Here is a 25,108-nt window from a genome sequence, read left to right on the forward strand (position 1 = left end):
TCAGCTTCAAGTACAGGCACAGGTAGACCACCACAGAGAGGAGGGGCAGGAATCCTGACAGAGCTCATCTCTGAGGCCCGGGCACACGGCATTCCCCAAAGACTGGTCGGGATTAGAACAAGAGGGAACCCCCTCTGTGTTACTTACGGAAGCAATAGCTGCCAACTACTGAGGGAAGGATAGGAGCACAGAGAAAGACCTACCCTGGGGCACAAGCAGAAAGGTTCTGCTGAAATTGAGGGTGGCGCATCACTCAGAAAAAAGCCTTCTGTTCCTCCGGCTCCCATCCCAAGTGCACATCCACCCCAAGAGGTACGTCAAGGCTGCGTGCGGTCCATGAAGAAGAACCACAGCCACGACCCAACTCAAGTCAACTCAACTTCTAGCTAGACTGGCTGCGTCCCTTACAATAGCGATCTGATAGAAGAGGCACGCCATTTCCAGCTGTGAATACTGTTTACTTCAGTTTCTACTAGTCTACACGTGATGTCTGCTGGTCAGTCAAAAATGACGAGACAAAAAGGCAAGGAGAAGAGAAAACCTAGTGTCAGGAGACAAAGCAATCAACAAAATCAGGTTCAAAGAAGGCCCCGGGGGCGCCTGGGTGGCTCAGTTGGTTAAGCATATGACTTCGGCTCAGGTCATGATCTCACGGTTCGTGCTGACAGCTCAGGGTCCGGACCCTGCTTTGGATTCTGTGTCTCCCTCTCTCTCTACCCCTCCTCGCCTCACACTTTGTCTCCCTGTCTCTCTCAAAAATCAATATACAGTAAAAAAAAATTTTTTTTTTTAAAGATGACCCAGATCTTGGAACTATCAGGTGAGGACATTAAAATAACTATAATTACAATGTTAAAGAATCTAGAGAAGTGAATGACACGGATGATTATAAATAAGGAATTTCAGCAGAAAGATGAAAAATAAGTATTAAACAAGAGTCAAATGGAAATACTAGAAATGAAAAAGACAACACCCAAAGTGAAGAATTTCTCTGATGACTCATCAGTAGATTCAATATAGCTGAGGAAGACAATTTAGTGAATTTGAAGGTAAGACAAAGGAAATTCCCCTAATTGAAACACAGAGAGGAAAAAATAGCTCAAAACTGATGACCAGAATATTCAAGAGATGTGGGAGAGTATCAGTCTAACATACGTGTAACTGGAGTCTCAGGAGGAGAACGGAGAGAGGATGGGGCAAAAGAGATAACGAGAGATAATGGTCAGAGATTAATGAGAGACATCAAACCACAAATTTGAGAAGCTCAATCAAGAGACAGAGAATTCATTGCCAGCAGACCTGTACTGTAAGAACTGCAAAATGAAGTCCTTCAGGAAGAGGGAATATGATACCAGACAGAAACTTACCAGATCTATGTTAAGAAACGAAAGCTCTGGGGAAATGGTATAAGTGAAGATGTCAGGTGCAAATCTTGCTGTGACAAATTATATCAGGTTTTTTTTTTTTCTTTTTACATGAAAATATATTAAACTTCAAAATATTTGAGGGATGCAACATGTTAGGAATTCCAAGGACTGTACTTTTGATAGACACATTGGGAAAGGTTCTCCAGGGGCATTTGAAGCAAGGTAAATGGGCAGCCATGAATTTCATAATGACTTTTTGGAGAGCTCTTGAGAAACACTATCTTCACAGCTAAGACAAAGCGATTTGGTAGGAGATGGCCAAAGGCTCCTAAAAACTGCAGTGACTTTGTATTGGTCTCCTATTCATCAGTTACTTGGGTGCTTCAGTCCAAAATCTTTTTTTGTCGCTTTCCTAATACTTATTCTCCTAACACTTCCAATGGTTGTTGGAAACATCTAAAACTGTAGATTAAAATCTTTCTAATCCTAACATAGGCAATTAATTTAAAAATATGTTTATGCTTTATTTAATGTAAACCAATAGAAATGTTGCGTATCCTAACCAGAATTATACTCTAGATTGTCTAGGCCCATGTCAATCAATTCCAGTGGCCTGAAACTGAATATGGGCTCACCGTATATATACATGTAGCCAATGGATTCACTGAACTCCATAACGCTTCATGGCATATGTTGTATGTAACTGCTTATTATATTATATTATATTATATTTTCATATATTTTCATATACTTTCATATATATTCATGTATATTCATGTATATTCATGTATATTCATGTATATTCATATATATTCATGTATATTCATATATTCGGCAGAGGGATGGATCCCACATTGAGATTGGTAAAGAAGATCTTCAAGCTATTTTCAAGATTTTTAAAAGCCCAAATAAAAGTGTGCCTTCATTCCCTAATAAAGTTGCATGAGCTAACAATCCTTAAGAACTCTTTGGATTTGGTTGGCATTAAATCAATTCAGTGAAATATCACCGGTTGTCTAAGGTTGATCAGATATGCAAGCTAAGAGTAACATGTGCTAAATGAATAAGTAAGGGAAGACAAAGAACTTTAATAAGTTCAAGGGTTTTTAATTTTTTAATTTTATTTTAAAAATGCTTTCTAACGTTTATTTTTGAGACAGAGAGAGACAGAGACAGAGCACAAGTGGGGGAGGAGCAGAGAGAGGGAGACAGAATCCAAAACAGGCTCCAGGCTGTCAGCACAGAGCCTGATGCAGGGCTTGAACCCACAAACTGTGAGATCGTGACCGAGCCGACGTTGGACGCTCAACCAACTGAGCCACCCAGGCGCCCCAGTTCAGGGCTTTTTTAACGAACAAGCAGAGACTATAGGAAAAGAAAACAAAGGGATATTAAATAATAAAGAAAAGTTTAAATACCATCTTCCATGAAATCATATGCCTTAAGAAAAAAAAAAAAAAAATGATGTGTTGGAAAATTATCCCCAGGGTGTGAGGACAAAGCTGGGATCTGGGGGAGATCTGGCCTGAAGAGCTCAGGGCTGGAGAAACTGACAAGTTAGCAGAGTTAGACCCAAAGAGGGTGGCCAGTAGTCCAATGCCAGTGTCCGTGGGGGTGCAGCTACCTCAGGCTTGACTCTGGCCGGCAGCCACACTGAAGCAGTCCTATAGCACTGAGTTCTATGACAGCATTCATGGCACCAATCAGCAGCATGGGTACGTACAATAATGGCAATTAGGATGAGTGACAGCATATCAAATGTTCGGTCTTCTGGGGGTAAGACCCAAGTCTGGGCAGCACCAGGACTCTGGCTAAATGACCTGGTGTTCAAGACTGGCCTTAACCGCCAGCGGGAACTGGAGAGAAACCCACAGCTGACATCCAAGCAAATGGAATAAAGCAGCACCATGCAGCGAGGGGCAAGATGGCTGCCTTATGGGCTCCTGAATGTCAAGATGACACTTCTTCTGTTACCACCAAGGTGATATTATGGGACCTAGCAACTGCCCCTGGCCGAGCGTGCCTAGGGGAGTATAGATATCGATACAAATCTCAAATCTATCTTTTCCTGATTCCCACAGCAACATCTTGGGTCCTTACCTAAGCTATTCTAAAATATCATAAGCCCTACAAAGAAAATACTATCATTGGTCCCCCCAAAAATAAACGAAAAGGCAAGGCAAATCCATTATGCGATTCTTAACAAAAAGCATTTTTCATTCCTGCCACGAATAATGAATATTATTTTCTGTTCCAAATGTCCTGAAAGTATGTATTTAATTTACCATCGAACTACTCAGAATAAGACGATGTAGAAAGTAAAAGCCACCTTTCGGTTGAACTCTGAATATAATATCGCTCAGCTTGCCAACTTCGGTCTCGGAGAGAGAATCCAAGGATGAATTCATTTTAGTGGCACGTGAGAAATCTGATTTTGAAATAAAAAAGGTGTAAGGTATGACTTCTGTAATCTTCTCCTTTTAAAGTTATATTAGGAGAGAAAGATCTGGTACGATGAGGCAAATTCTCTTGGGTCAACCTAATCTACCCAAATACGGTGACTATTGCTTGACAAGCCTCTGAAGAGCACGCACATGCGCAGAATCACCCCAGCTCTGCGTTAACACCGCCGCCCAGGCGGCCAGCTCCACAGCGAGCAAAATGCAGGCCTTCCCGCCTTGCTGGGCAGAACCGCTCTAGCAAAGGAAGCCAAAGGGGAAAAGAATGAAATAATGAAACAATAAACAGATTAGATTATTTTCGTCGTCCCTGAGGATGTGGATTTTAAACTTCATGCGTGGGGCGCCTGGGTGGCTCAGTCGTTACTTCGGCTTAGGTCATGACCTCGCTGGCACCTGAGTTCGAGCCCCGCAGTCGGGTTCTGTGCTGAGAGAGCTCAGAGCCCGGAGCCTGCTTTAGATTCTGTCTCCCTCTCTCTCTCTCTCTCTCTGCCCCTCCCCCGCTCACACACTGTCCCTCTCTTTCTCTGTCTCTGTCTCTCTCTCTCAAATATAAACATTAAAAAAATTAATTAAACTTCATGTGCAATTTAATCAAATAAAAGAGTGGCATGAGAGAGCAATGGTCAACTTCAGAAAGATTTTTCCCTCACCTACCTAGCCTATAATACTATATAACAATCATTCTGTACCCTATAATAATATTTTTTTAGTAAATTAACCAGCGTGCAGGGTGCATATGGTCATAATTTGCAAAACCGTTGCAAAAACCATTTTACCCCACAATGTCTAAATGGGAAAAGAAAAACGTTCTCGACTTTTTGTTGAAGTCCTTTGTGCGGTACAAATTGCTTTGTATTGAGTGAACTTTAAGAATGGGAACAGGATTGACTTTGTCCGTGTCCCATTTCCCACACAGAAGGTCCTGATGCTTTCTGCGGATCGGAGCACACACCATATGTTCCATGAGCACAGACCAGGTTACCCCGTGGAAGCTCAGAAGTCTTCCAGGGAATCATTGACTGGGTGCAACCTTAATTAACTAATTACCCGGGGGGAGGGAGGGGGGCGGCAGGGGAGGGGGGGCAGGCAAAAACCCTGGGAAGCCAATCTAACCTTGTTATGTGAAACCTGAGTATTTGCAATGTTTTACGGATATCAAAAACTAAACTTTACACAAAACACTGTCCAAATACAAATTTGATATTGTGAAATCTTTCATAAATAGAAATCAAACAGCAATGTTCGTATCATGCTTTTCAGACTGGCTAAACACTCAGTTTATCACTGTGTCCTCCTCTGTGTGAAGCATGTGCACTGTTCCCACCGAATGACACAGATTTCAAAAAAATAAGTATGATTAATTAGATAAGATAAGTGACTGATGTAAAAAGTTCCTTCAGCAAGCTCTCTCTTTGGGCTTTTCCATGCGGTAAATGTTACAAAACCCTTTAGAGGCGATTTTTAAGAAATCCAGCCGGCTGGGCTTCTTTTTCATTTTTTAATTTCAAACAATTTTCGTTCTCTTTTGAAAGTTTTAAGGAGTCCGGTCTCATAAAATATTTAAAAGAGAAAAAGAGGGAAATTATAACCGGTGTGCATGATACGTAAAGTTAATCTCAAGTGGGGAATATACCACGTGGAAAGGTGATATAAAGGAGCACTTGCGATAAAAATATTAACAACAGAAGTGCATGTAATAGACGTACTGGTGAACTAGAAAAATATATTTCACTTTACAATCCAGCCAATTCATATAAATATACAAACACTAGCTTACGTCATCTCCCCCCATCCCCCGCTCCGGTCTCATTTTTACTTGCTGGTTAAACATTAACTTCTGAGTCTCTCCAGCTGACAAGGCACACAGTTAGGCTTTGGCCACATCAAAACAACAATCATTCTAGTCAGAAGGAAAGACTGTGACCCTAACAGAACATCTCATTGAACGATACCTCTGTGAGATCCTGTCTGCCTTTGTCTCTCCTTTACAGTGTATTTTCTATGGGTGAGACCAACTGGTTGTTTCTGCCCCTCATGGCTATGACCTTGAGGTCATATTTCTATGACCTCTCAATTTCTATCTGTAAACTGAGCACACTGGAGTTTCTAATCTGCAATTGCAGGACTTAGTTAGGGCCTTGGGCTTGCTGCAGGGATGGGGCAGCTCTCCCAGGGGCGGTGATCGCGAGATTAGAGACTCGGTTGCTCTGTCCCAGTCACCGACCTTGCTCTGCAGTCCTGCCATCTGCTCAGAGCCTCAGACCCGGACTCTCCTCAGCCACGATCGCCAAGGGGACTGACACCATCACGGCGGTTGATGGCGCCTTCTGAAACAGGACACTGCCTCGGCCATAGGCTCCCCGAATCCCAGGCTTGGGCTAGAATCCCTCCATCCAGTCTGACTGCTCTATCCATTCGGGTCAGCCAGCCACACTGCACACTCACACCAGGGGGTGGGTTTTTCATTTTGTTTTTTGCACACACACACACACACACACACAACCCCCCAAATCAAAACAAAACAAAATCAAAACACATACAAACAAATAAAGCAAACAAAAAACCAAAAACTTCCCAAGTACTGGATTCTAAACATCTCACTTCTAGAACCCAGGCGCTGGTCAGCCATGCACCAAATGTCCCCCCAAATAGTGATTCTCCTCCGTCGGAAATTATACTGCTTTCCAGTTGTGCACGCTTCCTAACTCTGTGCCCAGTGGCGGTGCTTTCAGAGGAGAGTATCTGTCTCAGCTCCGGGGGGAGTGACTCTTTCCCTCCACCTGCATGCTTACTCCTCTGCTCGGGAGGAACAGGGAGCCATCTGGCTGGTAAGTCGGCACGAGAGGCCTGCACCTCTGCATTTAGAATACGGATGAGCCCCGGGAGCAAGAATCGGCTTTGCTCCTCCAGGTCCCCAGCGTTCGGGAAGCAGATTCTGCCCCCCGTGGGGGAAGGAGGAAGAGCAGGGCAACGTGCAGAAAGGAGAGTTTGGGAAGTGCTGCGCGTTGCCTGTGCCTATCGCCAACCGGCTTCTAAGCTTTCTAAAAACTCCACATGGAAAAAGAGTTTTGACTAGTCATACCATTCACAGTGCCCCCGGGCTGGGTCACTGCTGGGAGAATTACGATCCCCATGACTCACAGCAGAAAGGTCCCTTTAGGATCATAGGAAGGTGGGGCTCCTGAGATGGGGGGAGGAGTGTCTCCTCAGTGCCCGCACAAGAAGCCGACAGGGTGGGTTGCACATCACAAAGCTACTTCCTAACATGGTCTCTTGTACGGACCAGCGGTACCGCGGCAGGCCCGGTAAAAGCAACTCTGATTGGTGGCGGTCTAGCGGATTAGGACAGGAAGAGCATATATTTCATGCGTGCATGTCCCTGACGGTGTGAGTTAATCCAGCTGTCAATTTAGAATACTATGAGCGAATAGGGGTGCCCGGGGGGCTCAGTCGGTTGAGGGTTGAGCGTCCGACTTCGGCTCAGCTCGTGATCTAGCAGTCCGTGGGTTCGAGCCCCGAGTCCGGCTCTGCACCCACAGCTCGGAGTCTGGGGCCTGCTTGGGATTCTGTGTCTCCCTCTCTCTCTCTGCCCCTCCCCTGCTTGCGCTCTGTCTCTCAAAAATAAACAAACGTTAATTAGAATACTATGAGCAAATGGACTGTGTAGCCTTCATGCCCTGAAAATTCAGGGAATTTTCAGTAAGCTTTTGACAGATATCGGGCAGTAATGAGTTAGAAATTATACCCCCTAGAACGTGCTTTGGACGTTCTATCCTGCTAATTTAATAGAGACCCACTAAGCCTTAGTGATGAAGCTAATAAACCACCAACCTGGGGACAAGGGTGGCATCCTCTTGGGCAGTCAAGGGGCCCAACAAGGACACCTTGGTGCACAGAAGAGCAGACAGAGCCCTGCCCAGCTGCACGCACAGAGAGTAGGGGACCCGGCGGGTGAGACCCGCCGCCTTGCTGATGCTGGCCGTGAGGTCGCTACAGTGCCCGCAGAACGGCGGCCCTTTGTGGACCAAAGTGTCATGGCGTGTGGTCGTATGAGAAGTTCTTACCACAGGCTGTTCTTCCTTGGCAGATTTCTTCGGAGTCTTAACTTTCTTGGTCTTAACAGGCGCTAAACTGGAGGGCAAGCGTGCCCTTGAAATGGTTCCAGGCCTGGATGGAATCCTGGGTTGTGAGGACCACAGAGACAAAGAGGTTTCTTTTTCCTTGAGTGTTCTCCAGCTCTGGCACACAAAAACAACCAACTTTGTTATTCTCGCTTCACGCCTCCGATTCACGTCTCTTTCTTTTCCTCCCTTGAGCGGGCATTTCAGGCTAAAGTGTTCATTCCCAAAGAGCATGGATCTATTCCTTTTCCCCGGTCCCACACTCCCCGTTGGCCTGATTTAATTTGCAGGCTGGGTCTGTTTTTCCACTCCTCCCCCTGATGCTGCTGTACTAAGAAAAACATACCAACAAATTCAGTGTTTCCTGGAAGCAGCTGGAAAGGCGGGGGCGGGGTGAGGAGTGGGGTGCAGTGACAGCTTGAGGTCTGTATTGGATTTGTAGGGAGCTCGGGAAAGAGAAGGTAGGAGGGAAGGGGCAGGAGTCTGAAGAGACAGGGCATGAGCAGGGGAGGGGCAGACAGAGAGGGAGGCACAGAACCAGAAGCAGGCTCCAGGCTCCGAGCTGTCAGCACAGAGCGGGGCCCGAACTCACGGACCGCGAGATCATGACCCGAGCCAAAGTTGGAAGCCCAACCGACTGAGCTGCCCAGGCACCCCCAGGTTTGCCTTCTTGTCAGCTTACATTCCTCTCACTGATCTCAGCCTTCCTGCTGCTGGTTTCCCACCCACACTTTTTTTTTTTTTTAAGTTTATTTATTTATTTTGAGAGAGAGAAAGCACAAGTGAAGGAGGGCAGAGAGAGAGGGAGACACAGATTCCCAAGCAGGCTCCACACGGTCAGCGTGGAGCCCGACGCGGGGCTCGAACCCACGAACCATGAGATCACGACCTGAGCCAAAGTCAGACACTTAACCGACTGAGCCACCCAGACGCTCCTCCCATACACACTTTTAAGCATTTTCTCCTTCAGACTCAGATCTTGGAAAGTGAAAAGTCTCGGTACGGTATGCAGGCATTCTTTAACCCAGATGCCAAAATGAGACACACACAGAATAAAAGACAAAAAAAGAACTTAAAGTTAAATGCAAACCTTGACGCTTAGGCTCTCAATCCTCTTCCTTGTTTCCATGTCCTCCTTCTGTTTATTAATCTGTGAAATGGAAGGCCCGTATCATTTGTTATCATTTGCAAAGATTCAAAAGAATTTTCTAGAAGACTTCCTCAAGCAATGAAAGAATAGAATTGTAGACCCCTTGACTGCTAAAACTATGATGAGGATGTAAGGTTATAATGTTGAATATGAATTAGAAGATAAATTTGTATCCAGAAAAAAAACACTTAAAAGAGGTGAACAGAAAGAAATAAAATTGTAAATGTTTAAAGTCATTAGCATTTGTTCATTGCTTTAAGCATAATAGAGACTATAGAGAAATATATATTGTTTGCTTTTGTGGTAATAATTTGTTTCATATATTTTTACGATAGCTATAAATCCCAGGTCTTATAAAATTTGCAAAGAAATTTCAGATAATTCAATAGCCAGACTTCGATCATATAATGATGAAATTTTGATTTAAAGAATCAATTCTAGGTTCCAGGCATAAAAGGCTTTTTATCATACATATCATTGAGATATAACTGACATATAACGCTATATTAGTTTTGGGTCTGCAACGTAATAATTCAAAATTTGCTTCTATTGCAACATGATCACCACAATAAATGTAGTTAAAACATCCATCACCACACAGTTACATTTTTTTCTTCGGGCGAGAACATTTAGGATTTACTCTCTTAGCAACTTTCAAATATACTATACAGTCTTATTAACCATAGTCACCATGTTGCACGTGATGCTCCTATGACCGCTTTTTATCTCATAACTGGAAATTTGCCCTTTTTGACCACCTTCACCCATTTCACCCACGTCCCACCCTACCCTCTGGCATTTCTAAGTTCATTTTCTTTAAGTTCATTTTCTCTAAAAACAAATCTAAGTTTGTTTTTAGATTCCACCTATAAGTAAGGTGATACAGTATTTGTCTTTCTCTGATTCACATCACTTTGTATAATTTCCTTCAGATCCATCTGTGTTGTTGCAAAGGGCAAATAATATATCATTAATGCATGCGTCAATCATATTAAGCTTTTTTCATATTAATTTACGAGTAATGCCAGTGATTTAAAAAAAATTTTTTTTAACATTTATTTATTTATTTTATTTTATTTTTTAATTTTTTTTAACGTTTATTTATTTTTGAGACAGAGAGAGATAGAGCATGAACGGGGGAGGGACAGAGAGAGAGGGAGACACAGAATCGGAAGCAGGCTCCAGGCTCCGAGCCGTCAGCCCAGAGCCCGACGTGGGGCTCGAACTTGCGGACCGCGAGATCGTGACCTGAGCTGAAGTCAGATGCTCAACCGACTGAGCCACCCAGGGGCCCCTTAACATTTATTTATTGTTGAGAGACAGAGCGTGAGCAGGGGAGGAGCAGAGAGAGAGGGAGACACAGGATCCGAAGCAGGTTCCAGGCTCTGAGCTGTCAGCACACAGCCCGACGCGGGGCTCGAACCCACGAACCGCGAGATCATGACCCGAGCTGAAGTCAGGCACTTAACCGACTGAGCCACCCGGGCGCCCCAATGCCAGCGATTCTAATTCTGGCTAATCTTATGAAAAATGAGAAATACCTCTAGCCGATCATCTCACTAGCGTCTCATCAACTACAATGGAGTTTCAAAAGTAGTTGTCACCTACAGATAGAGCAGAATTCAACCGAAGACAGGTCTGTGTCATGAACTCTTGAGGTCTGGGGGGATGGTAACTGGTGTCCATGGAGTGCTGCATTTGGGGAGAACTGGGCAGGTGTGCTGAGATCAAGGAGAACACGCCAAGCTTGGATTTTATTTCAAACGCAGGAGGGCACCACTGAATGACTTTAAGTGTGTGGGGGTGTATGTGTGTGACGTGATAATATTCACATTATGAAGGCGTAATTAGGTGGGGGCTACGCTTCTGGTCACGGCCGAGTAACTGCTGTGAAACCAACCCTCTCGCAGATGACAGCTATAAACTCTGGAGAAAAGTATACGAAAGCAATTACTTGAAGACAATGGCTTTAAACTTGAGAGCGGTGCCCGGTCTGGCTGGCGGGGGGAGTAACTAAAACTGAGGGGAAACCCGCAGCCTTTTGGGGATTGCTGAGGACAGAGTTCAGGACAGCCATAGCCAATGAAAGGCCCAAGGCAAGGAGACCCCGAGGAAAGTCAGACTGCACGGCCCCAAACCATGTGCATAAATTTTGCCTAATCTCTAGCTGATGCCTGGGCGATGCCTGCAGCGAAGGGAAGCCTTGAAGATGGAATTAGGATTGGTGGCGATGTCGCCACCCACCGCCTGCAACACGCGGCTGCAGTTTGATTGTAACCAAGTTCATTGCCTGCTTTTTAAAATTTTTTTAAAAATTTTTTTTTAACGTTTTTTTTTTTATTTTTTTTATTTTTGAGACAGGGAGAGACAGAGCATGAACAGGGGAGGGTCAGAGAGAGGGAGACACAGAATCTGAAACAGGCTCCAGGCTCCGAGCTGTCAGCACAGAGCCTGACGCGGGGCTCGAACTCACGGACCGCGAGATCATGACCTGAGCCGAAGTCGGCCGCTTAACCGACTGAGCCACCCAGGCGCCCCTGCCTGCTTTTTAAAATTTATTTCTTTATGTTTTTTTTTTTTTTTCTGAGACAGAGCGTAAGCAGAGGAGGGGCAGAGAGGGGGACAGAGGATCCCAAGAGGGCTCTGCGCTGACAGCAGCGAGCCTGATGCGGGGCCCCAACTCACAAACTGTGAGATCATGACCTGAGCCGAAGCTGGACGCTCAACCGAGTGAGCCACTCATTGCTTGATTCTTCACTTGATCTTAGCCAAAAGGCCGAGAAGCGATACTCATTGCTTGATTCTTAAAAATGGCATAGAACATTCATAATGTCCTTAAAATCCCCAAATGCGCCACACAACAAGGGTGTGTGGTTGATCTATTCTCAAGGAAAAGCCTGTTAACAGACTGACACTTGGACGGTAGCTGAAAAACTAGTGGGATGACATCTCTAAAGTGCTAAAAGAATGAAAGAGAAGCCAACACTGTCGACTCGGGATTCTGTGCTGAGAGAAAGTATCTTTCAAGGTCGACGGCAAAGGAGGGGCACCTGGGCGGCTCAGTCACTTATGTGTTGGGCTTCAGCGCAGGTCATGATCTCCTGGTTCATGGGCTCGAGCCCCACGTTGGGCTCTGTGTTGACAGCTCAGAGCCTGGAGCCTGCTTCCGATTCCGTGTGTGTGTCTCTCTTTGCCCCTCCCCCTCTGTCGCTCACCCTCTGTCTGTCTCTCTCTCTCTCTCTCTCTGTCTCTCTCTCAACAACAAACATTAAAAAAACAAAAAAACAGAGGGACGGCACCACCACGGTCCTGATCTATGAGAAACGCTAAAGGAATCTCCTCAGACCGAAGAAAATTGATCCCAGGGACAGCCTCCAATCTTTAGGAAGGAAAGCAGATCATCAGAAATGGTAAATAGGTAAGAGTATTTTGTTTTCATTTCTTTCAAATACATGCAACTATTGAAAGCAAAAATTGTAAGAAAATAAAATAATAAAGCAAAAATTATAGGGGCACCTGGCTGGCTCAGTAGGTAGAATGTTCAACTGCTGACTGTGAATTCAAGCCCCTCGTTGGGTATACAGATTACATAAATACACAAATAAAACTTTAAAAAAAAGTAAGGCAAAAGTTGTAATTGTGATGTAAATAGAATACATAGAACAACTTTCACTTGAAGAATGGAGAAATAAATCTATATAAACAAACCTACGTATTTCAGGTGTACTATATGTTACACGAAATGGCCCTAAATTAACTCTAAGCCAAACGGCAACAAGTTAAGGATGTAAATTATAATTGCCAGAGTAACCACGGAAAGATAGGCGAAAAGCCAAAATGATAACAGATAAAGTAAAATGGGATTCTAAAACATATGAAAAGAAAGGTAAAAACCAATCAATCAACAAAGGAACAGAGGAAAAATGACAATGCAAAACCCAGAGGGCACATGTAGAAAACAAGTAATAAAATGGTAGAACCTAATCCACCCCTATCAATAATCACACTGAATGTTGATAGACTAAGCAATCTGGTTAAAATGCTGAAATGGCTGGAATGTGTAAAAAAGTCAAGAACCGGGGCGCCTGGGTGGCGCAGTCGGTTAAGCGTCTGACTTCAGCTCAGGTCACGATCTCGTGGTCGGTGGGTTCGAGCCCCGCGTCGGGCTCTGTACTGACTGCTCAGAGCCTGGAGCCTGTTTCCGATTCTGTGTCTCCCTCTCTCTCTGCCCCTCCCCCGTTCATGCTCTGTCTCTCTCTGTCTCAAAAATAAATAAAGGTTAAAAAAAAAATTTAAAAAATCAAGAACCAATTTTTTCTGTCTATTACATAAGCACTTTAAATACAAATACACAAAGAGGTTGGAATACCACCCATCAACTTGGCAGAAGATAAATCATTTTCAAGTATATATGGTACAGTCCCATGATAGACTGTGCTTTTTGGCCATGAAAGAACTGCCAACAGACTGATAAAAATTCAAATCATACGGAGAATGTTCTCTGATCACAATGGAATTAAACTAGAAATCAATAACAAAAAAGATAAACAACACAGTTCTAAATCACAAAGGAAACCAGAAATTAGAAAATTTTCTACACTGAGTAACAATACAGGATATCAAAACGTGTGGAAAGCTGCTCAGGGGTAAATTAATCGCTTTAAATGCTCATATTAAAAATAATAAAAAGCCGGAGATCAATTACCTAAAGTTCCACCCTGGGAAGGTCAAAAGAGAAGAGCGGGGGCGCCAGGGTGGCTCAGTCAGCTAAGCATCCAACTCTGGATTTCGGCTCAGGTCATGATCTCACAGTTCATGAGATCAAGCTCCTCCCTGGACTCTGGCTGATAGTGTGGAGCCTGCTTGGGATTCTCTCTCTTCCTCTCTCTCTGCCCCTCTCCCACTTGCATGCTCTCTCTCTCTCTCAAAAAGAAATAAATAAACTTAAAAAAAAAGCAAGAGCGGGGTGCCTAGTGGGCTCAGTGTGTTGGGTGTTTAACTTCGGCTCACGTCATGATCTGGAGGTTCACAAGCTTGAGTCCCTCATCAGGCTCTGTGCTGACAGCTCAGAGCCTGGAGCCTGCTTTGGATTCTGTCTCCCTCTCTCTCTGGTCCTCCCTCACTTGTGCTCTGTCTCTCTCTCTCAATAATAAATAAACAGTTTTTTAAAATTTGAAACAAGAAGAGCAAAGTAAACAACAAGGAAATAGAGTTGGAAAAAGGACAGAGGTCAGAGCAGATATCAATGAAATAAAAAGAAAAAAATAGAGAAGTTAGAGCCAAAATTAATTTCTTGAAATGATCAGCAAAATTGATAAACCCCCAATTGGACTGATCAAAAACATAATTTACTAATATCAGGAATGAAAGAGGATTCATTATTTCAGATCCTATAGATATTAGAAGGATAATAAGAGAATGTTATGCAAAACCTTATACCAACAAATACGTAATTAAATGAAGTGAACAAATTGAATAACACAACATAACAAAACAGAAAATGAAATAAAAAACGTGAATAGCTGTAAGCTATTCAAGAAAATAAAACCATTATCAAAAACTTTTACATAAAGAAAACTCTAGGCTCAGACAGTTTCATTGGTGAATTCTACCAAACATTTAAGAAAGAAATGACAAATCTTTACTAACACCGCCAAAATTGTTTTCAGAAGACAGAGAAGACATATTTCTAAATTCATTTTATGAAGGCTGCATAACTGTAACTCAAAACACACACCCAGAGAAAGAAAGAAAATTTAGAGACCAATGTCCCTTATGAGCATAGATTCAGAGTCCTCAGCAAATTGAATACAGTAGCATATACAAGGTCTAAAACGTCATGACAAAGAGGGGTTTATCTCAGGAATGCAAAATCGCTTCAACGTTCAAAAACCCAGGTATTTCGCCACATTACAGTACAAGGGAAAAAATATATCATCATTTCAATAGCTGTGGAAAAAAGCATTTGACAAAATTCAACAGCCATTCATGAAAGAAACTCTCAGAAACCTAGGAATAAAAGGGAACTTTCTCAACCTGACAAATGGCTGCCATAAAAACCTTATGGCTAAATCATACTTAATGATGACACAATAAAGTATGCCCTAAGCCTCAGAATGAGACAAGAATGCTTCTTCTCACCACTGTTACACAACACTCTATTGCAAGTCCTAGCCATTGTTATAAAAGGTACAAAGATCAGAAACAAATAAATAAAACTGTCTCCGTTTACAGAAGACCTGATTGCTTACATATCAAGAATCTGCAGACTGTTTACATTTGAAGAAATCTATGAAATTATTATTGTAACAATTAAGTGAATCTAACAAGGTGCAGAATACAAAGTTAATATAAAATAAGTTGTATTTTTATAGACCAGTACCAAACAAGTGGAAATAAAACCTAAAACCAATTCCATTTCCAAGTGTATTAAAAATGATAAAATACTATGGAATAAATTTAACAAAAGGTGTGCAAAACCCCTACAGTGAAATTAACATACTGCTGACAAAATTAGAGAAGGCCTAAATAAATGGGCATATGGAAACAAAAATTAAAAATGCAACACAATTTGCAACTGCTCCAAAGGAAACATAAATAGATATAAATCTAACCATTCATACATTCTGTATGCTGATAATTATAAAATGCTGATGAAAAAACTCAAAGACTCAAATAAATAAAGAGACATACTGTGTTCACGGATTAGACAACTCAATGTACTACATAATGTCAATTCTCCCCCAGATTGATCTCCAGCTTAATGCATTTCTATCAAAATCCCAGCTAGGTTTTTTGCAGACATAGACAATTTTATCCTAGAGGTAAGGCCCTAGAATAGTTAAAACGATCTTGAAAAAGAAGAATAAATTAGAAGGACTCACTTTGCCTGATATTAAGATTTATTATATAGCTGCAGTAATCAAAGATCTGTGGTACTCGTAGAGGACTAGACCCATAAATCAATGGAACTGAACAGTAAATCCAGAGATAGATCCACGCAAATATTTTCACTGATTTTTGACAGAAGTGCAACACCAGTTCCTTGGAAGAAGAATAGCCTTTTCAACATTTAGGGCAGGAGCAATCGGACATCGGTAGCCACCAAAAATGAACCTCATGTAAACCTTGCATCTTACACAAAGAGTAACGCAAAATGGATCATAGACCGAAATGTAAAATATAAAACCATAAACTTTTAGAAAAAAAAAAAAATAAGAGAAAAATCTTTGGGATCTAGGGCTAAGCAAAGAGTTCTTAGACATGATACCCAAAGCACAATTCATGAAAGGAAAGATTGATAAATTGGACTCTGTCCTATCTGAATATACTCAGGCTGGTATGACAAAATACCACAGATTGGGTGGCCTAAAGAGCAAACATTTATTTGTCACGGTTCTGGAGGCTGGGAAGTTCAAGGTCAAGATGCCAGCAGATTTGGTGGTTAGTGAGATTACAGACTGCCGTTTTCTCCCAGTATGCTCACTTGGCCTTTCATCAGTGTGTGCACGTGAACTGAAGCGTTGGGTGGGTGGGGAAGGAGTCAGAGACAGAGAGATCGAGAGAGATCGAGGGAGATCGAGAGAGATCGAGAGAGAGAGAGCACTATTATCATTATTATTTACTTCCTTTCTGGTTGATTTGGGTTTATTTTGCTCCTCTGTTTCTAATTTCTTGCGGTAGACACTTCAGTTCTTGATTTGAGACCCTCCTCTTCTCTACTGTAAGCATTTAGGGCTATATTTCCTTCTCAGCACTGCTTTAGCTGTGTTTCATATATTTGATATGTTTTATTTTTCCTTCTGTTTTATGTACTTAAAATTGTATTTCCGGGCGCGTGGATGGCTCAGCCAGTTAAGCATGCAACTCTCGATTTCAGCTCAGATCATAATCTCACAGTTCGTGAGTTTGAGCCCTGCAGCAGGCTCTGCACTGACAGAGTGAGCTCACTGACTCTCTCTCAAAATAAATGAACTAAAAATAAAAAAGTTTTTTAATTGTGGTCTTCCTCTTAACCCTTTCTATTCCCAGTTGGCTGAAAGTTTTCATCATAGTGTATATTGGACTTTCTCACATGTTTTTTCCTACATCTCTCTGCCCTTTGGCTCCAATATTTTATATTTTTCCCATATACAAAATCCTCTCCTATACCTTATTCTAGAAATTCTGTGGTTTTAGCTATTACATTTAGGTTTATGATAGATTTGAGTTAATTTTTATGTGAGGTGTGAGGTAAGAGTTGAGGTTCATTTTTTGCTTATAGCTATCCAGGTGTTCCAATACCCTTTGTTGAAAGAAATATCCTTTCCCACTAGGATTGTCTGGGCACGGATGTCAGAAATCGATTCACCACACACGACCCGCTGGCTCTATTTCTGGGCTCTTTATTCTATTCCATCCACCTATATGCTTATCCTTATGCCAATATCATTGTACCTTGACTACCGTGTCTTTAGAGTAACTCTTGAAAGCAGGTTGTATGAGTCCTTTAGCTTTGTTCTTTCCCAAAATCGTTTCAGCTATTCAGTGTCCGTGCATTTCCACATACATTTTAGAGGAGACGGTTGATTAATAATAATTTTCAAAAAGCCTGCTGGCATTTTGACTGGGATTGTGTCGAATCTATAAAACAATCCGGCGATAACTGAAAGCTTACAACATGCATTGTGCCCATCATGAATATTGTATGTTTTTCCATCTGTTTAAGTCTTAATTTCTCTCCGTAGTGCTTTGTATGGTTTTGTACGTGTTTTGTCAAATTTATCCATAAGCATTTCCCATTTGTATGCTATTATAAGTTGGTGGGTTGTTTTCATTTCAATTTTTGATTCTTTATTGCTTGTAGACAGCACTACACTATTTTTATATCTTGATCTTCGTAACCTTGCTAAATTCACTTATTAATTCTAGTAGCTTTTTGGTAAATTCTTTAGGATTTCTTATATAGATGATCATGCCATCTAGGAATAAAACTTCTTCCTTTCCAATCTGGATACTGTTTATTTCTTTTTCTTACATTATTATACTGGTTAAATCCTAAAATACGATGTTGAATAGAAGTGATAAGAGCAGACATTCTTATCTCATTTAAAAAAATTTTTTTTTAATGTTTGTTTATTTTTGAGACAGAGAGAGACAGAGTGTGAGTGGGGAAGGGGCAGAGAGAGAAGGAAACCCAGAATCCAAAGCAGGCTCCAGGCTCTGAGCCGTCGGCACGGAGCCCGACGCGGGACTCGAGCTCATGAACTGTGAGATCACGACCTGAGCTGAAGTCGGACCCCCAACCGACTGAGCCACCCAGGCGCCCCTCTTGTCTCATTTCTGATCTCAGTTTCAGTCTTTTCCCGTGAAACATAACAACAGTTGTCTAAGTGTTTTGTAGATACCCATCAGCAGCTCTATTCCCATTTTATTGAGAGTTTCTATCACAGATGTACATTGGACTTTCTCAAATTCGTTTTCTACCTTTATCTGTCCTCTGGCTCCCACATTTTACATTGTTTCCCATATGCAAAACACATTCATCCCCACCCGAGGCCTTCCCCAAATCCCATCTTGTAATTGTGTCAGCTGGAAGCCCAGATGTCATTGTCTAAATCTGGTCCAGGTGCAGATAGTCTATCTTGATCCAAAGATCCAGGAACCAAAAAGACAAGTTATCCAGTCCCCATAGCCAACCTACCACAGTGGGAGACAGGCTAACCACGAGAGACCCTCTCCTACCCAAAAAGGAAAGAATGGAAGGCATATAACAATGACTGATGTAGCACTTTTGTTCCTCACACACGTTCCCTATTTCCTGCCGACTTAGTTTTGGTTCACATTTGCCCTGCAGAAAAGGTCATTGGTTCTTAGCCTCACGTGGGAGATTACTACCACCTCTTCACACACACACACACACACACACACACACACACACACACTAGCACGCCCAGCTGTGGCTTCTGTTTCAGGTTTGTACAGGCTGGTGAGTGCTCTAAAGGAACACTTAGTCTGGAGTGCTAAGGTCTCCCTTGACATTTGATTTGACCTGGTATTCCCTTTCTTGTCAATCCTTTGGTGCTTTATTTATAAAGATGTTTATAATGCTTTACCTACAATTTTTTGTTTTCTTTTCTCTGGGAGTTGGTGTGAATGCCTAGCTTATTTGATAGTTTCCCCCACCGATCAACATAGTGTGTGTAAGTTTGGGCTCTCTTTCCCAACGAGTTTGAATTTTCCTTCCAAATACTCTTAATATGTTGGAGTTGATACGCAGAATCACGTCTGTTCTCAGGAGGAGCTCTCAGGTCTTTATCCATCAGGGGAAGCCACAATCCTGGTTTGTCTAAGGCTGAGGGGTTTCTGGATATAGGACTCTCTGCGCTAAGCCTGGGGAAACTCTGGTCAAAGCAGGATAAGTGGGTCACCCTCTCAACGATGACCCCTTCTTCAGTAAGTGTAGGTGTGAATAATCTACCTCTCTTTTCTCGGAGGAGGAAAGGAACCACCACACTTTCCAGTGGGAAAAATGAAACCCGCAGCCCAGCAGCTACTTATCTGTCCTCCACCTGACCAGTAGATGGCTCAACTGGACCCAAGTGAGTTCTCTGGGTGACACTGATGGCATTGGTGCCACTTCCCTGAGCTCACGTCTCGGTGATCGTAACGGGGCATTTCCCTGGCCGGAAGCTCCCGCTACAACAAAGTGCCTGGATGGTCCCAGTGCCCTTTCCGACTTCCCCAATAAACGTACAAAGTGCTACGGAGCTGGGATTCCTCTCCTGCAGCACTTTCCATGATTCATCCTGCCGACCTAGCCCAAGACCACCTTGTGGTGGAATAATACAAGCTCAAGGGAGAGTGTCCCCTCTGCTCATGTTACTCTTGTAAATTGTTATTAATAAACGTTATATACTTATACCACACAAACTAGCGGTACTTATGGCTCTGCCCCTCGCCCAACATCTAGGATTACAACAGCACAACCCAGCAGCGGGTGTTACCCACAGTGAACGCTTACTGCAGCTACGACCATATGAGAGATACATGACAATTTCCTCAAATGGAAGTCTGGAGCTTTCTGCCTGACCTCAGCATGAATGGCTTCTGTTCATTGAACTGTATCAGCCTGACATTCTGACAGGGAGGTGTCAAGGGAGAGAGTCAGGAAATAAATGAATTCAATAAAAACAAAGGAGAGAGGCTCAGGACTAGATCAGAACAAAGACACTTCCCTTAATCACACCTGGCTACGAGTTTTCCCTTAGTAACTAAGGCCGCAATTCTCAATGCATGGTCCAAGAATCCATGGGGTTCCCAAGATCTTTAGGGCTTTTGCAACGTCATTCTTATTTTCATAATAATACTAAGACAATGGTCACCTTGTTTTTCACTCTCATGGTCTCGCCGGTGTAGGGTGGAGTTTTCCAGAGGCTCTGTGATGTTTATCATGACAGAATGAATGCAGAGCCAGATATAAGGATCCAGCTGTCTTCCGGTAAGCCAGACGTTAAAGAAATTTGCAAACATGTAAGGCAACGCCACCCTTAGCAACCTGTTTCGTTTCGGAAAATATTTTCATAAATAATGCTACTTAGGTCAGCATGTAAGAGGCTATTATTGCTTTTTTTAAATGGATCAAGAAATAATTTGACTCTGTTTTCACTTCACAGGCAGCAAATATTAGCCGATAGAACCAATTTAAACCAAATCTCCTTAGGGAACTCAATAATTTTTCAGAGCAAAAGGGATCTTGAGACCAAAAAGTTTGAGAAACATTGGAACAAAACCTATAAAGTAATACTGGAAAGTACACTGTAGTTAGTTGATATATTGTGTAGCTATGTCACATACATGTATTAACAGTATTACCTGCTTTTTAAAAAACTTTTTTAAATGTTTATTTTTGAGAGCGAGAGCTTGAGTGGGGGAGATGCAGAGAGAGAGACAGAGACAGAGACAGAGAGACAGAGGATCCAAAGGAGGCTCTGCACTGACGGCACAAAGCGCAACGCGGGGCTCGAACGCGTGAACCGAACCCATGAGATCAGGACCCGAGCTGAAGTCTGATGCTCAAAGAACTGAGCCACCCAGGTGCCCCAGTACTACCTGCTTATTAAACTCTGTGCAGTTCAGGTCATAGTATGGGTTAAGTCGTTTTCAACTAATCGTTTTTTTAAGTTTATTTGGGAGAGAGAGAGAGGGCGGGGGAGGGGCAGAGAGAGAGAGAGGGAGAGAGGGAATCCCAAGCAGGCTCCACGCTGCCAACACAAGGCCCGATACGGGGCTCCAACTCACGGACTGAGAAATCACGACGTAAGCCGACATCAAGAGTTGGACGCTCAACTGACTGAGCCACCCAGGTGCCCCACACCTAGCCATTTTTGAAATTCATTCCTTCACGTACTCCTAACAAACGTTTGAGTCTCTACTCTGTGGCAGCCGCCATGGTAGGCTTTGGACAAGACGCAGCTCCTGCTTTCCAGTAGCTCACCGGATGGAGACAGCAGAGAAGTCAACGGGCCATCTGTACACAGTGCGAGGGGAGCCACGAGAGGGGGGCCGTGTGCTAGAAAAACCTCCATAAACACCTCATCCAGTCTGGGGCAGTAATGGGGCGGGATTCCCAGAGATGTTATCTGACCTCTGACCTGAGGCATGACTAGGAGTTAACCCAGAGAGGGCGCTTCGGGAAGAGGAAACCAGGGAGAAGAAACAGCCCTCTGAGATAGACTGCAATACACCTCCCGACCATAGGCAGACAAATGTGTCTGCTCATTTCAGAGGGGTTGAGTTACTGCCAGGGCGTGTGGCCTTCGTGGTAATGGACTGTGAACAACACCTGCTCAAAGGAACATTCCTTCCACAAGGTCCGCCCTCCGCCTCTGTGACTTATAAGGAGATTATAAAGGGCCACCAGATGTCCGGGACTGTATGGAACACATTTTCTTAATGGTAGGCAGGATCGGGGAACTTGTTCCTCTCCCTGCCACGTATAGAGGGAGGCAGTCACCCTGAGCCACTAGTCTGTCATGCTCATCTGCATTAAGAGCCACTATTCTTGGGGCACCTGGGTGGCTCAGTTGGTCAAGTGTCCACCTTTGGTTCAGGTCTTGATCTTACAGTTTGTGAGTTCGAGACTCGCATGGGGCTCTGTGCTAATAGCTCTGTGCTGACAGCTCGGAGCCTGGAACCCGCCTCAGATTCTGTGTCTCCCTCTCTCTCTCTCTGCCCCTCCCCAGCTCATGCTCTGTTTCTCTCTCAGAAATAAACTTTAAAAAAAATTGTTAGAAGAGCCACTATTCTCCAGAGCTACAATGTAAATACAGTTTCACACAGATCACTGAAAGCATGGCCCAGATTCCAGAATGGTGCTCAGCCCTAGGGCAGCAATTGTTGGCAAACCGTGGATTCTACCTGTGGGACACCGGCTTCAGAACAGCGATGGTACCAAAGAGAAGTCCTAAACTTTATCAAATATACAGGCCGAGGCACAGAAATTCAATCCTATGTTTCATTACAGTAAATGTCTGAGTCACCAAAATACTGGTTTCCTCATTGAATGGCCAAACACTGCCACATTCCCTGGAATAGGACCAGACGCACCCAAACCATGACTCAGAGGGAACTCAGACAACAGGGAACCCAGTCACAGGATCAAGTCCAACTGTAGCAATAACTCAGGGCTGTGCCCCCAGAATGAGGAGCCAGAGCAGCCTTTATAACTCCTTTCCATCTTAAGTCTGGATTGTCCCTAGGAGCCAGGTACACTGGAATGAAGCTGATGGAAAATTAACTGAAATTAAGAGTTCAGTTCTAGTACTTTCCTGATGAGAACTCTCCTTTTTTGTTGTTGTTAGCTTCAAGATATATGAAAGTGCAGGATACAAAACCTACATACAAAAATCAGTAGCGTTTTCTATACGCTAACAGCAAATTATCTTAAAGAAAATGATCCCATGTACTATAGAATTAAAAGAATGAAAACATTTAAGAATAAATTAAACCAAGGAGGTGAAAGATCTGTACACTGAAGACTAAAGACACTGATGAAAGAAATTGAAGAAGATACAAGTAAATGAAAAGATATCTCGTGTTCATGGACTGGAAGAATTAATATTGCTAAAAGGTCTATGCTACTCAAAGCCAATGCAATCCCCTATTAAGATTCCACTTTTCACAGACTGTGCTTTTTCCAGAGGTAGAAAAAAATCATCCTAAAACTTATATGGAACCACAAAAGACCCCCCAAAGCCAAAGCAATCCTGAGAAAGAAAAATAAATCTGGAGGCATCACACTTGGTGATTTCAAACTATATCACAAAGCTATAGTAATCAAAACAGTATGGTACCAGCATAAAAACAGACAGACCAAATGAAATGGAATCGAGAGTCCAAAACAAACCCACGAATAAATAATCAACTAATATTTGACAAAGGAGCCAAGAATGCTCAATAAAGAAAATATAGGGGTGCCTGGGTGGCTCAGTCAGTTGAGCATCCAACTCTTGATTTTGGCTCAGGTAATGGTCCCAATTTCCTGAGATTGAGCCCCACATCAGATTCTGGGCTGAGGGTGGAGTCTGCTTAAGATTCTTCCCCCCACCCCAGCCCTCTGCCCCTCTCCCCTATTTGCACATGCTCTCTCTCTCTCGCTCGCTCTCTGTCTCTAAAGAGAGAAGAAAAAAGAAAAGAAAAGAGAAAAAGAAAAGACAGTCTTTTCAATAAATGGTTCTGGGAAAATCAGACATTCACATGTCAAAGAATGAAACTAGACCCCTATCTTACACTACTCACAAAAATTAACTCAAAACAAATTATAGACTTAAATGTAAGGCCTGAAGCCATAACACTCCTCAAAGAAAACACAAGGGAAAAGCTTCTTGACATAGGTCTTGGCAATGATTTTTTTTGGATATGACGCTTAACGCACAAATATCAGAATAAAAAACAAACAAGTGAGATTACACCACATTAAAAACTTCAGCACAGCAAAACAATCAACAAACTAAAAAGGCAACTTATGGAATGGTAGAAAATATTTGGAGATCATATATCTGATAAGGAATTAATACTCAAAATATTTAAAGATCTCATACAACTCCATAGCAACAAAACAAAACAAAACAAACAAAAGAACCCAACAAACCTAAATAACCCAATTAAAAATGGGCAGACGTACATTTTCCAAAGAAGATATTCAAATAGCCAAGAGGTACCTCTGAAGGTGGTCAACATCCTCAATCATCAGGAAAATGCATATCAAAACACAATGAGATATCACCTTATACCTGATAAAATGGCTATCACTAGAGATAGCAAGTGTTGGCAAAAAAGTGGGGAAAAGGGAACACGTGTGCCCTGCGGGTGGGGATGTATATTGGTGCAGTCGCTCTGGAAAACCCTATGGAGTGTCCTCAAAAAAATTAAAAATAGAATTACCATGTGACCCAGCAAATCTACTTCTGAGTATTTATCTGAAGGAAGCAACATCACTTATCTCAAAAAGCTATCTACAACCCACGTTCATATTCACAATAGCCAACAAGTGGAAACAACCTAAGAGTCCATTACAGATGAATGGGTAAAGAGAACGTGGCATATATGTATAACGGAATACTATTCAGCCATAAAAAAGGAGACCCTGCATTTGCAACATCATGGATGGACCTTGAGGGCATTACAGCACGTGAAATAAGTCACAGGAAGAGAAACACCTTATAGGTGGAGGCTAAAAACTGAACTTAGAGAAACAGATTGGTGGTTGCCAGAGGTGGGGGTGGGGGGGTGAAGGGCGGTGGGCGAAATGGGTCAAGGTGATCAAAATATACAAACTCCTAGTTTTAACAAATGTCCTGGGAATATAATATACAACATGGTGACTATACTTAGCAATACTGTATTGTATATCCGGAAACTGCTAAGAGAGCCGATCTTAAAAGTTTTTATCACAAGCAAAAAGTTTTGTAATTAGGTTTGGTGATGGGTATTCACTAGACTTACAGTGGTGATCATTTTACAATATAC

The 25,108-nt window shown here is 42.7% G+C and overlaps 1 protein-coding gene across 2 annotated transcripts in view; it reads right to left on the minus strand.

Moving 5' to 3' along the window:
• CB4H10orf67 (chromosome B4 C10orf67 homolog) overlaps positions 1-25,108 on the minus strand; it is a 161,576-nt gene that overhangs the window by 59,730 nt on the left and 76,738 nt on the right. For both annotated transcript variants that reach the window (XM_060659160.3, XM_060659159.3), the window contains exons 9-10: positions 9,041-9,100; positions 7,894-8,067 (exon numbers count right to left, since the gene is read on the minus strand). In XM_060659160.3, the coding sequence (XP_060515143.1) occupies positions 7,894-8,067; positions 9,041-9,100 (234 nt within the window). The remainder of the gene's footprint in view (positions 1-7,893; positions 8,068-9,040; positions 9,101-25,108) is intronic.

The sequence above is a fragment of the Panthera onca genome, chromosome B4 (genome assembly GCF_046562875.1).
Source record: "Panthera onca isolate mPanOnc1 chromosome B4, mPanOnc1 haplotype 2, whole genome shotgun sequence".
Taxonomy (NCBI): Eukaryota; Metazoa; Chordata; class Mammalia; order Carnivora; family Felidae; genus Panthera; species Panthera onca.